Source organism: Neomonachus schauinslandi, chromosome 3, assembly GCF_002201575.2.
Source record: "Neomonachus schauinslandi chromosome 3, ASM220157v2, whole genome shotgun sequence".
NCBI lineage: Eukaryota > Metazoa > Chordata > Mammalia > Carnivora > Phocidae > Neomonachus > Neomonachus schauinslandi.
This window is the reverse complement of record NC_058405.1, coordinates 10,023,642-10,037,464: the sequence shown is the minus strand read 5'-3', so window position 1 is coordinate 10,037,464 and position 13,823 is coordinate 10,023,642. Positions and strand designations below refer to the sequence as shown.

Sequence of the window (13,823 nt, the reverse complement as noted above, 5' to 3'; positions counted from 1 at the left end):
AGAGAGCGCTTTACTAATCAGAATGAAAAGTCAGAGCAAAAATAATCTAGCATAAAGCATAAAGACCAGTCCTAGAGACTGAGCTCACTGGCAACTAAGAAAGAGAAGCAGTATGACATCACATGAACACAGGAGTCTGTCGCTTTTGCCTGGGCTTCCATCTGCCATATCTTGGAGCCTCAGTTGTGAATTCTACATGATGGGTGAGACAGGAAGTCTCTGAGCTGTTGTAAACGTCCCACATTAGCCAGAAATGGTTCAGATGTGTGGATGGGAGTGAGCTTTCCTGTCAGGGTGTCAGTAAGAAGTTACAGAATTCAGAGGTAGAGGCTGTTCCTGTCTTTCCTGAAAACAGCTCCTCCGTTCTTTGCCCTGACGATGTTATACCTCACTTCCAAACGATGAGAGGCTCCTGGTATTCCAACAGATAAATTCTAAAGTCCTTGGCCAATATTCTTGATCCTCTACTCTCTGCCTTCAACTGGCCCTTTTATCCAAACCCAAGCGAGACTTTGCATTGTTCTTTAATTCCACATCCTTATCCCTTAGCTGAGGCTCCTTCCTCAACATCACAAGCCTTTTCTCCATCTCCACCTGTTGAAATTCTATCCATACATCAAGTGCCAACTCAAGAACTTGCTCCTTTACTGGGCCTTTCCTCCTTTACAGAGCCAGACTGAGGTATATACTTCCTATATGGTATTTGTCACAGATCTGTTGCAAATGCCTTTACGTCATCTGGTCTCATACATACGTGTAAAAATTATTGATCATCTAAGCTCTTTCTTCCTGGTCTGTGATTTACTTAGTTTGCATTTTCTTGTTATCTCCTATAGCACCTGGTACTTTGCCAACAGTATAGTAGGCAGCAAGAAAATTTAATGAATGGTTATGTGGATGGTTAAAAGACAGCATGAATAAATGTGAAAATGAAAAAGAAGGGTGATAATTAGAGAAAAAATGAGATGAGGCAGTACCATGAATTATAGCATTCGATTTGAAATGAGCTTTTATAATTTAAAATAGTTTTCAGGAAAAAACACACATACAAGAAAAGGAAATTTAATAAATGTAAAATTCATGAGTATTCTCAAGGAGGAAAAATAATTAGCTCAAATTCTGCAAAATCACCATTTCTATGTGACTGTGAGAGAAAAAACTTTTTCAAGATAATAGCTAATTGGGAATGACCTGGGTACCAGAATCATGCAGAGGGTATGAAGACAGGACGTCGTGGGGTCTGTCAATATACAGAAAGTCTAGGGGAAATGTTTGAGAACATGACTCATATATTCAGTATCTTTATGGGAGAAGATGAAGAACCCGCAGTTTTCTGAAAACCTATGATGTAACTGAACAAACTGTTTTCAGAAGGATGGCTGGGTGATATATTTACTACTGGGCTCTCATAGCAGCTCTATGAGGTAGATATTATTTTCAGAGAAGCAATTTAAGAATTAGAGATGAACATAATGACCTCAAAAATGTACAGTACTGGTTATTAAAACCCGGATTTGGCTACAAATCCACCTTAGTCCTAAATCCATGCCCTTTCTGGCCCATCACATACAGACTTGCCAATATCCAGTAGCTCAGTTCAAACATCAATATCCTCTTCAGTTCCTCCCGATCCTTCACCACTCATACGCAGTCTCTGAGTCGTCTGTCCTTTCTCCTGAAAACACCCCTGAGCATCTTCACTTCTTTCCAACTCATTGCCATCGCCCTGGTCAGCCTCTATCCCTTCTTCCCTGTAGACAAATGTGATAAGCTATTCTCATATCCACTGCACTTCATTTCACTTCATTCTGCATATGACAACTAGCGTAATCTGGTAAAAATGCATACGTGATCACATGACTCCCTGGCTGAAAGTATTTCTATGGCTTCTCATTATTCTTGGATTAAAGCTGGAAGTCTTTAACATGAACTGTAAGACTTCCGTAAACTGCACCTCCACATGCCTTATTCATTTCATGCCACTTTCCACATCATTTTCTATGTTCTAGCCATCTTGGACTTTTTCTTCTTATTTCCACTTTTACCACAGAGCCTTTGCTGTTGTCTCTTGCGGGAAGTGGGCCTCCCCACCATCTCACTTCTCTTACCTATTATTTTTACTTTGCTCTCAGTACCTCGTTTAGGGTCTACTTCCCCAAGGACTCTGTGTCTGACTACCAGGTCTCAGTTAAATCCCCTGCTAAGCTCTTCTGCAACACTTTGCACTTCTCCATTTATTTTATCACTTTGGTTTTCTCATATCAAACTCTGAGAGGAGGATTATGGCTGACTTGATCTCCCATTATGTTTCCACAGTCTAGGATGTGATCTGGCGAGTGGTAAAGTCTCAGTTCATATTTATTGGTTGCTATGATGATCGATTAAAAATGGAAAAATAAGTATTAAGAAGAGGGTTCCTTAAATGGACATTCTACTTCTCAATATCATTTGAGTGCTGTTTTACTGTCAGTGAGATCACTCTCAGGAGTTGTAGTCAAATCCTCAAAGTTGGCAGAGGCTATGGCGTATGGTATACCAGATGACTCCAGTGCCTCTGTGTCACTCACTGTGAGCCTCCTTGAGGTTTTGGTGAGGTCCCGGGACACTATACCTGAGAAAACCTGCTCTGGTCCCATTGTCATAAGGATGTGTGGATCAGCTTAACACTGTAGAGGTGAAATTATTAGGAGATTCTAAGTTTTTCATTTATGCATTTGATAATGAATTCCACAAATATTTATTATATAAATAGTATGCTCAAATATTGTGCAAAGCCATTGAATAAATACTGGTGAGGAAGATAAGCAAGGCTACTTCCCTTACAAAGCTTAGAATTTTCTGCTTTAGTTCACTTCAGACCCAGGTGTAATTGCAAGATAGTCATTCGTGCATTGATTGGATGGCCATGTATAAAGTAGCTCTGCACTTGGGGAGGTCAAATTTCCATTCATGAAACTATTAGAGGTCAATCATAATAGCTATGTGCCATAAAATATAATTGTTGTACTATAATCATCAATTAAGAATGTTGTTATCTATCTCATCCTACCCACAGAATTACATAATTGGAATATTAAATTGATTTGAGTTTTTTCTGTCTCTGAAAGAGTTTAAAAATCATCGATGATCATTTATATGCACTTAAATACTCTTTGCTTTGTTTAAATGGTTTAGGTACATGTCACTGTGGCAGGTGTAAGTGTGATAATCCAGATGGAAACGGCCTCGTTTATGGTAAATTTTGTGAGTGTGACGATAGAGAATGCATAGACGATGAAACAGAAGAAATATGTGGAGGTAGGTATACTAACTTTGTAGAAATTAGTAAAAGTCCTTGATTTTTCACCTGTTTTATTGTACTTTTGTCACTCTATACATTCCTGCACTGTTTACTCATTTAATCTGAATTTATGTTTATTTGGAGAACACCTCATATAAGGCATTTAGGGTAGACTAGTACTTTTTAAATGCAAAATCAGACTGTTCCCAGGGGAGAGCCCGATCATTATAGCAACCGACCAACTGTGTGGTTCCAGAGTGATCCTACCGGTACTTCATCTTCCCTGTTTCGTGCAGCACTTTTATGTTGTCTCTTTTCTCCCAGTCAGTCTCTCAATTGCATGTGTTAATTTCATTCTATTTTCCCTTTCTAAATCATAAGCCTTTAAATAGTTTCATGTCCCATTGGAGACACTGGAGGCCGAAAGGATCACTAGCCTAGAATCTGTCCCTTGCCACCCCATACTTAGATTAACATTTTTCGTGATCTTTTTTTGTCTTTCTAGGGTATTTCTAACACCATTACTCAATCCATTTTTCTATTGAAGCATTTATTGCATGTGCCACACTTCCTAGCGCCAAGGACTATAATAAGTTCTTCACATTCGTTGGGTAGTACACCCAGGGTCATTCCAGCAATAGTATTGGAATTTAGACTCTTGTCTGTTGGACACCAAAGACTGAGCCCTTGACCCTACCCATGGAGAGCTGTATCAGTGCCCTGGGGTTTGGAGCTCCATGAGAAGAGCCCCTCCTCATCACCCAGAGTATCCTTCTCTTCTGCTTACCTATCTGCAAGCGTGTTCCCAGAGTTTATATTTGCACCCATGGCTAGCACAGGAGAGGAAAGGAGAGAGCAGCGAGAATCTCTTCAGTTTACATAAATGTAAACGCTTCAGCCTGGTTACTGCTGGCCTCATCTCTCCATTAATAAGCAATTATTTATTTCATTTATCTCCGACAAGATTCCAATGCATGGAATCCTATTCTGCATGCAGAATTTTCCCTGGAAGGATCAGGGACAAATGGGGCAGGAGGAGCCAGAGAGCCAGAGAGAAAGTGTCACTAACTTAGGACGACAAGCTCTCCCTCTGTTTACAAAAACAAATTGTAGCTTCAATTCTTGCAGTCATCCAGATACTCTTATTTTAGGTCTGCTTGGTTCCCTCTGGTTTCCTTGCTGTACAACCCACCAAGATAAAACAGACAAATACAAAAAGTTACGTTTTTCAAGGCAATGACCTAGCTAGATGCTGCTCAGACAATTCTGTTAATGGACTCAATCCAAAATAGTTAGAAGAGTTAGGTAAATCCACCTACAAATATTATGTATTTATCCTCCTGATGTTTCATTTTCAATTATGATGGACCAAAAAAGAGGTAGGGAACATGCTTGGAGCCAGTGTGTTCTGATGCACACCACCAAAGCCAAGTCTATTTGCATGTGTAAATGTAAACATTTAACTTGAAGCAACACAACAGGAAATGTTTGACTCCCAACCTTGCCACTAACCATTTCCATTTGTTTGAGGCTTAAGCAATTTCATGGTGCAAAGTCTCTGACCACACACTTCAGCACTCCTCTGAGGGTGACTTTGGCTGGGATTGTAGATCTTTCTACATGTCATTCGCATGAAACCAATCTGTTGAGAGGTGACTGTACAGCCCATCAGTGGAACACTTTAAAAGGAGATTTTCTCGCTCCATCAGTTTATACAAAGCAAAGAGTGGATATTTATTGTGTGCAATGTGTATTGTCCCAAGCTTGTATTTTATCTCAATTATCCACATGTGGCTTGTTAACAATATTTTCATTTGGGTTGTGAGGATATCTGCTTAATTTTTCCTATCTACATACAAATGTAGTTTGATATGATTCTTCTTTCCTTATTCACCTGTATCTCAGTGATGTTTTAGTAAAACCCTAATTCAATTTTGAGTTTTATAAATATACAAAGAATTTGGGTATGAAGAATGTAGATTTGGGATTATTTGTTAATGTCATGGTAATGCTTACGTATGCAGCACCTTACATAAATTTCCTAAAATTTCAGAGGAAATAAATTCTGGTTTAAAAAGTTAATTAAGTCTTAAAAAATTAAAAAAAAATTGACTTCTAGAAAAGGTTTTAGTACACAGTTGTCTTGCTGTTTTCCAGTGTAAGTTCCTGAGGAGACAGTCCCAGGATGTATTTTGTGTGGGTACAGGAGAGATGTTTTTGAGTTCATAAATAAAATGTATAGCCTTTATATTTTATCACTGGTGAAATCATTAGATGGCCCTTACATTTGCCTATGTGAACAAATTAAAATGAAAACTTGTTGTAGAACGATCATTGACTGTTAGGTTAATAAGAGGTTTTCCATGGAAATCCAAATTACAGCTCATTTAGAGAAAAAACGTGGCAAGTGACTTGAGGCACATAGAATTGCCACCTTCTGGGAGCCAGAAGGATTGCTCAGTAGGGGTGCAGGAAGCCAGGATGTTACAGCTCATGAGGGGTTGCTGGGAAGTAGGTACAAAGGAGCAGGGTAAGGTTCCATAAGAGGCAGGAGCCAGAGGGGTGTGGTGGCTTCGGAACACAAAATGATGGGGCGCCCCTCCCTATCATTTCTGTCCCCTTGACAAATAGGAGGGGGATTTGATCGGGAGGCCAAGGGTCCATGATAGTTTATTGGCCCAAAGGAAGACTAAACACTGATTTAACGGAAAACCTCTTTTCCTCGTGGTAGAACACAGCAGCCTGTGGGACACGTTTGAATGGAAAGATGAAATATTTCCCCTGGTTTAAGAAATGGTTCAGTCATTAATACTATGCATCCAAGTAAATATGTACCCCTGGCTTCTCAGTGGTTGATTTCAAATGAAATACTTGGATGGCTAATTCCAGAAATACCCTCCGAAGGAATGCTTACATACATTTGACTGGGATGCCGTACCTTTGAGATCGGAAGGTAGTAGACAGGCTTTCACAGTGTTTCATGTCATTTCTTTAAATTTCTTTCATTTTAATCAGCTACCTGGCTAGGACAAGTTAGAAGACACTTTGGCTTGCTTTGCGTGTATAATTACATAGGTATATGCAAATCTGTAACTTGATTATTTTAAGCAGGGACTGTCGAGCAGGTGTATTTTATTTCAAAAGGCAAAAATGATCATGAAGAGATAGAAAGTTAATTTTGCTTTTAAAAGTTGCTTTTTTTTCCCCCTCACTCTATAAAATTCATTTTGGGTAAAGGCCATGGAAAGTGTTACTGTGGAAACTGTTATTGCGGGTCTGGTTGGCATGGAGATAAATGTGAATTCCAGTGTGATATCACCCCCTGGGAGAGCAAGCGAAGATGCACATCTCCAGATGGCAAAATCTGCAGTAACAGAGGTGTGTCATTCATTCACGTTACTACGGAGTTGGGGCGGGGGGGAAGGAACAAAGCTCTTAATTGTTAACACTCCTTTTCTCTGGATTTCCTTCAATATGGGAGGAAGTTGTCTTTTATGGTGTTTGACTTCGATGTAAGTCCATACTATACCAACAGTCTTCTCTCTCATTTTTTATTGAGTAAAAAAGCAGAAGGATAAGAAAGTTGCTATAGTTCTTTAAGCTTCACTGAACCCGTTGTTAATGTAGGGACTGTAATTTCTTTGGCGGCCATCCAGAAATAGCACAGGACAGCTAAAAGGCAATTCTTGTAGATACTTCTGCTAAATGTCTCTTCACTAACAGAACCATCTACAGCATGAGCATCTAATTATCTAGAGAGTATTCAAGAAACTCTCTTGTCTTCATTATGAGTAAATCGAAGGCGTGGTTGTCATTCAGAATTGATCTGGAGTGGCTTCACTTTTATCTGCAGTAATAAAAATGATATTGAAGAGTTACAGAAACTACGTGTCAGGTAGCCATAGAAAATTGATGCTGACCTCTGACGTGAACTTGAAGAATATATTAGTATTGCTAAAATGTAATTTAACGTGAATTAACTGTTGATATCAAATCAAATCAGTTTTCAACACTTTTTAAAAACCCTTGAAAATACTTGTCATTTTTTCCCTTATTAGCTCTACTGTAAGTAAAAGAGGACCATGCAAGACTGTTCCTTGCCGACCTGATGATATAAATAAGTGACCATTTTTCCTTCTAGGAAATTATAAAAATCTAGAAAGTTGGAAAACTCTTTTTTTCATGTCTATAAATGAATGGTACTTCTTAATAGATCCTGCTTCCACGGAAAACCTTAACACACAACCGATTCTATCTTTTGAAAAATTGGCAGAAAACATTGACATGGAAGAGTAAAATGGGCCACATTTCTGTATGCAGGGAAAGGAAAGCAAAAGGCCTGAACTTGGAGCAAAAATCATAAAGAAAAGTCCTCTTTTTAATTTATGCAGAATCGGTCTGACTATAGATCATAATACTCATTCATGTTATGTCTTCCTTTACTGTATAAGGATGTGTTGCTGCCTGAGTTCTTTTTATTGATACAGTAGGGTCAGTGGTCACCATCATGCTGTCAGGGTATGCAGCTTGTGCTGTGTTCCCGTGGGAAGCAAGCAGCTAGGTGTTGCAAGGAGTGAGGAGAGAAGTGGAAATGGTTGGGCTGTGGAGCAGGGCCGGGTTCTGCAGCAGGTGGGCTCTGAGAGACAGAGGTCCTTCAGAAACACACATGACTCGCCCCCTCTCTGCAGTCTCACCTCCTGCCTCCCCTTTCCCGTGAGGGGTCCGATTTGGAGATCCACCAAGGGCAGAAAGGAAAGCACCATGCCTGAACGAGGCTGGTTAACAGTGAGACTCAGGGGTTCCTGAAGGCGAGTCTGAGTCGGGGAAGCACGGCCATGAGTCCTTTTTTCCCCCCCCGGAAGGTACCGGCCATGTTTCCCCTAGCACTCCTTCCCGTCATTGCTTCTGGGCCAGGAGAGAGACACCAATCCCTGCACAGACCTACCTCATCTTCCTTGTTAGCCCATTTCCAAGGCCAAAAAAGCCTCTGTGGTAGACACAGCTCATCGGGGACAGAAGCACGTCCTGCATTGCCCAAATGGCTCATTCAGTTTCACGCTGGACCCACTTTAGCACATACCCATCCCCACCCCCTGCCCCTGCAACAATTATACTATTAGGAGAGCCACGTGTATTTGTTTTTTAAAATACAGATATGGATATTTTAAAATACATTTTAAACATTCAGATATAACCACCTTTTACATTTCGGTGCATGACCCTACAGTCTTTCGTTAGCTTTCTTTTTGTCAAATAGACGGCAAGTTTCTTGAGGGCAAGGATTCTACCTCATGTTCTTGTTTTGATATTATTTTAGAGAGAAACCAGAATCGTGCTGACGACACGTCCCACAACCTCACACAATTATAGACACAGATACTAACTTTTGTTTATTAAAAAATCTCTACTGTCCACTTTAGATGGTGTTTTTCCTTGGTAGAATTTTTTTTCTCCAATATATGTATTTTCCAAATACACAATAAGCAAAAGATTTTAAAAAGCAATGTGTCAGATGCTTTCTTCCATGATTTTTCTTCACTAAAACCATATACAATTTTTTTTTTCTCACTTAGGTACTTGTGTGTGTGGTGAGTGTTCTTGCCACGATGTTGACCCAACTGGAGACTGGGGAGATATTCACGGGGACACCTGTGAGTGTGATGAGAGGGACTGTAGGGCTGTCTATGACAGATACTCCGATGACTTCTGTTCAGGTACATTGCTTTCCTCATTCCTGTTTTTAAGTAAAAAAATAAAAAATAAAATAAAATATATATATATTCGTTTCTTATTTTCAAGCTTCATTCTGATTCTCACAGAAACCGTAAAAGATCCAAATCTGTGCGGCCCCTGGGTGGCTCAGTCGGTTAAGCATCCATCTCTTGGTTTCAGCTCAGGTCATGATCTCAGGGTCATGAGCTCGAGCCCCGTGTCAGGCTCTGTGCTGGGTGTGGAGCTTACTTAGCTTACTTGCGATTCTCTTTTTCCCTCTCCCTCAGCGCCCCCCACCCCGCTCACACACTCTCTCAAAATAAATGCATGAATGATGAATGAATGAATGCATGAACTGAATCTGTGCATTGGAAAGCATTTGATAGTCACAGCGCTCCTGTGAATACCTTGGAAAACCTTCAGAGAATTTACACGTTGGCAAAGACCAGAGATGAAAGGGCCTCACTTTCTTAAAACTAGTCTAACTCCTCACCAAGGAGAACTACCTCCTCCAGATATCTGTTGCTCAGCTCTGAACATACAGAACCAGGAGACCAATGATGGCGTCCAGGATGGGGACCATGAGAACAGCTATGCTCATGTATTACACAACTTCACATAACACAGTTCTCCTGGATATTTTCATGCCTTAATTCCTTGGCATAATTTATATCCTAAGATTATTCTGCAGACTAGTGTAGGATTCAATATCAGTAAGTGGATTCAAAAATTTTGTTCCATAAACATTTATAGAGCAGATACCATTTACCAGGGTCTGGACAGCATCCTGGCTTTCAGTTCCAGCAGTGAAGGGGACAAACATGATCAATCTTCGGCTTTAGGGAGCTTGCAGTTTTAAGTGCAAAGGAAAACCACCCCCTGCCAGAACCTCTCAGGGTGGAAAGGGAAAAAGAAGGTGGTCAGAAGGTGGTTATCTGAAAAAGTGTCATTGAGCAAAAGCTGGAGTTACGGATTTTTAGTCCGGTTATATTTGACCACCCAGGAGACAGAGACATCTGCATATACATCTTTTTAAGCTGAACTGCTGGATGGGTGTGTAAGTAGATAGGAAACTCCACTGTCTCCTGAAGGTTTGCCAGCAAAGGGAGATAAAGAGCTGCCCTGTTTAATCACGATTGTGCAGCTGTGGAAGCTTCTCTGGCCCCACGGAGAGGAGCCTGCTGCTAAAACTTCCCACTGCAGAAGAGCTTCCCTCTCCTGACTATTCCTCATGCTCGGGAGAACTTCCTGAACATTCCGTGAACACCCTTCTCTTGAGGGGATGCCCTTTCCAGACTTTTCTGTTATTCATTATATATGAGGGTTATTATTGCCATATTGACACAATGGAAATGAGACAGCCGCTAATTCGGGTGGCTCTCTGTGCCAGACACCGTGCTAAGCACTTTCCAGATTGTGGCATTTATTTTTTTTGTAAAAGTCTACGAGGTGGGGAATCTGTTTCTTCTCATTTTACAAACGGGGGTAGTGAGGCCCAGGAAAGTTCCATTAACTGCTCAAGGCCTCACAGGATCACAGGATCACAATGTTAACGAGGTCTATGAATCCAAAGAAATATAAAGGTTCTTTCTTTACTGAAAAAATGTTTGTGTACTAGGACAAACCTTTATCAGGAGCCAACTATGCTAGAGGCACTACATAAGATATTAGGGTCTACGTAAGACATTAGGATCTAAGAATACAAAAATTCATAGATTCTACCCTCAAGAAATGTACTGTTTAGCCAAACAAGCAAAACAAACAAAACAAAACAAAACAAACCCCCAAACCAAAACAAAACAACAATGACCAAACTGCCACATAAACATGAAATTTTATTAAACTGTGGTATGGGAGATTTGCAGAATCATGGATTTGTTGCTCATCCGGCCGTTGATGCCGCGGGCATAGCAACGAACACAACAGATCACATCCCTCCTCTGATGGAATTTACATGCCACTGGGACTCAGAGCAGCAAACAAACTGAATAAGTAAAGGGTGTAGAGAATGTTGGGCGTGGGCTTCTTACCTAAAAGATAGGCCCGCAGGTAAAAAGAGGTAAGAGGCACGTCCTAGGCAAAGAGCATAGAAGTGTGTGATCTGTGCAGGGGACTAGAATCAGTTTAGTTATCACCAGAGTGCATGAGTGACAAAAGGTAAAGCTGGCGAGAAACAGAACTAGAGGTCTTTTTCCCTTGCTGCAGAACCAGACTCTATTCCAAAGGTAATGGGGAGCTAATGATGGTTTTAGGCAGCGAAGTGCTACACTCACAGGTTTCCAGTCTGGTTGTCTGGGTGCCATTTACCGAAACAGGGAATATAGAAGGAAGTTGGCAAATTCATTTCTAGATATTGAGCCTAAAGGACCAATGGCAATCCAAAGTTGGGTTTTTTTTTTTTTTTCAGCCTGTTGAATATGTGAGTCTGAAGGGTCGGGGCTGAACGTGAGAAGTTAGAGCCCGAGAATAGGTAATTAAAACTATACCAGGGTTCAGGAAATGTCATTTAAGAATTCCATTTTAAGATTGTGAGATAAAACATGAATTCATACAATTTTTTTTTAAAGATTTTATTTATTTATTTTAGAGAGAGAATGAGATAGAGAGAGCATGAGAGGGGGGAGGGTCAGAGGGAGAAGGAGACTCCCCGCCAAGCAGGGAGCCCGATGCGGGACTCGATCCTGGGACTCCAGGATCATGACCTGAGCCGAAGGCAGTCGCTCAACCAACTGAGCCACCCAGGCGCCCTGAATTCATACAATTTTAAATGGGAAAATGAAGGAGATAATCAGGCTATATAAAAAAAATTATAAGTTTGTGACTTTCTGATATACTGTTTTTGGTTTTGGTTTTTGTTATTGTTTTGGTTTTTGTTTGTTTGTTTTACGTAGGGTGTGTTCTTCCTTGATAAACCTGTGATCTTGATTTTGGAGTGGGGTTGAAACATTCAGAATAGCTACATAACAGTGACCACTCAGGGTCACATGTGCTGTTCTGTCTCACGGTGAGGGAGAGGGCTCATGGGGTGAAGACGGGCAATGAACTTCAGTTAACACTTCAATCCTTTTATTATAAGCTCACAATTCCTACTGCGTGTCATTTGGACTCAGAGTTACCACTCTAGGTTGGGCAGGTAAAGGTCCACAGGAGGCCTCCTTGGAAGCTGAAATTCTCCACTTCATCTCTTCCTTCTCTTCTTCCTTCTGCCCCTAGTTTCCTCTTTCTCACATTTTCCATTCCTCCCTATTCTAGGAGATTTCAGGGAAAGGGAAGCTGTTGGGTGGTTATGGCTGTGGTAGGTCAGGTTTATCGTGGGAGGAGTTTAGAGAAGAACGCTTAACCCTTTACTTGTGGTCTCCGCACTGTGGGGGCGGACCCCTGGCAGTGGGAAGAAGGGATGGAGCAAGAGGCTGTGGTTCAGACAACAAGACAAGACCCCACTCTTTTAGCCCATTTCACACCCTCATTCCATTTTATGTTCACCCTCACTCAGAGGGGGAGACATTATTATCTGCATTTTAACAGGAGAGGAAACACAGGTTCAGAAAACTTAAGTAACTTGACAGAGTTCACACAGCCATTAAGTGTCGCCTGGAAACACATACAGAACCTAAGTACTCATGTGATTTGATCTCCAAGTGATGCAAACAAACTTCTTCAATTTTACTTTATTTTGGTAAGGAAGAACTGTCCTCCGGATGCTCACAATTCTTATAAAACAAAGCTTCTCTGAATGTCGTTATGATCTGGGGCAGGCCACCCATCTCTGGGATTTCTTCATTCTCAGGAAACCTGTCGAATTCTAGACATTCTGTTAAGTGATTTATTAGTCTTCACAATTGTCTTACTTGTCTGTCGGAGTTGCACCACGGGAAGGATGCCACGCAGCTGACTGCTGAGGATGTTAGTGCCTCTGTGTTAGGAGACGGGAGTGACCCAACTATGTCAATGTTCTCTAGTGGTTTATGCAAGGCTGGGATGTAAGAAGGCTCAGATGAAGTGCAGCTTTATATTTCGCTCCCATTCTTGCCATCCTCAGGGTGTTTTTCTTATTTGAGTCCCAGGGAAATCTCCTGGTGAGTTGGTTGAAGTTGCTCTTTTAATTGACATTCTCATTGTTTTCATTCATTCCCACTGAGTCCATTCATCTATTCAATAATGCGCTAAATATAAATATTTGTGCCTATTAACATTGTGGATACAAAAGACACAAGTATTTTAAAACCTGCTCCCTGTTCCCAAATAAATCAGTTTTATTTATTTCTTCTTTCATTCCTATTTGTTGTTCATCATCCACTTAGTGTGTGTGTGTGTGTGTGTGTGACAACTCACATATACACATATATAATTCATGTGCACACTCAGATACACGTACATACACAACACCTCAGAGACATCGCTATTAACAAAATTTGAGCGTAACTACAATGACCAGGGCATGACCAACCCTCCTGAAGTGTACCAGCGGCTCTGTTTGTTACTGCTGTTCTATGAGCTGCTCCACTGAGTTTACTTCCTGGTCCTGAAATAACTTTTATTCCTGATGGCTATTTATACTCTGGTCTATTTCCCCAAAACCCGTAACTGCTAAAATATGCCACAGTGTGACCTTAAACTTTATTTTTCAACTTGGTCTGCCTATCAAAATGGTGAAAATAGAAAGTTAGTCCTGGCTTAGTGTTCCACTAATTTGGAAAATGGAATCATTTGATAGGACCATATTGTGTGGGGGAATTTATCATGGCGGGTTACCAAAGCATTATGGAAAGAAACCGAAGGACATGATTAAATACATTCAGTTTGCATTGTCTTGAAAGAAAAATCAAATAAA

The 13,823-nt window shown here is 40.7% G+C and overlaps 1 protein-coding gene across 3 annotated transcripts in view; it reads left to right on the top strand.

Annotated features, from left to right (window-relative positions):
• The window catches only part of ITGBL1 (integrin subunit beta like 1), a 201,624-nt gene that overhangs the window by 89,302 nt on the left and 98,499 nt on the right, over positions 1 to 13,823 (top strand). For 2 of the 3 annotated variants that reach the window (XM_044913134.1, XM_021695982.2), the window contains 3 exons: positions 3,175 to 3,297; positions 6,518 to 6,658; positions 8,854 to 8,994. In XM_044913134.1, coding sequence (XP_044769069.1) covers positions 3,175 to 3,297; positions 6,518 to 6,658; positions 8,854 to 8,994 — 405 coding nt within the window. The remainder of the gene's footprint in view (positions 1 to 3,174; positions 3,298 to 6,517; positions 6,659 to 8,853; positions 8,995 to 13,823) is intronic. The other variant, XM_021695983.2, reaches the window with a different exon arrangement.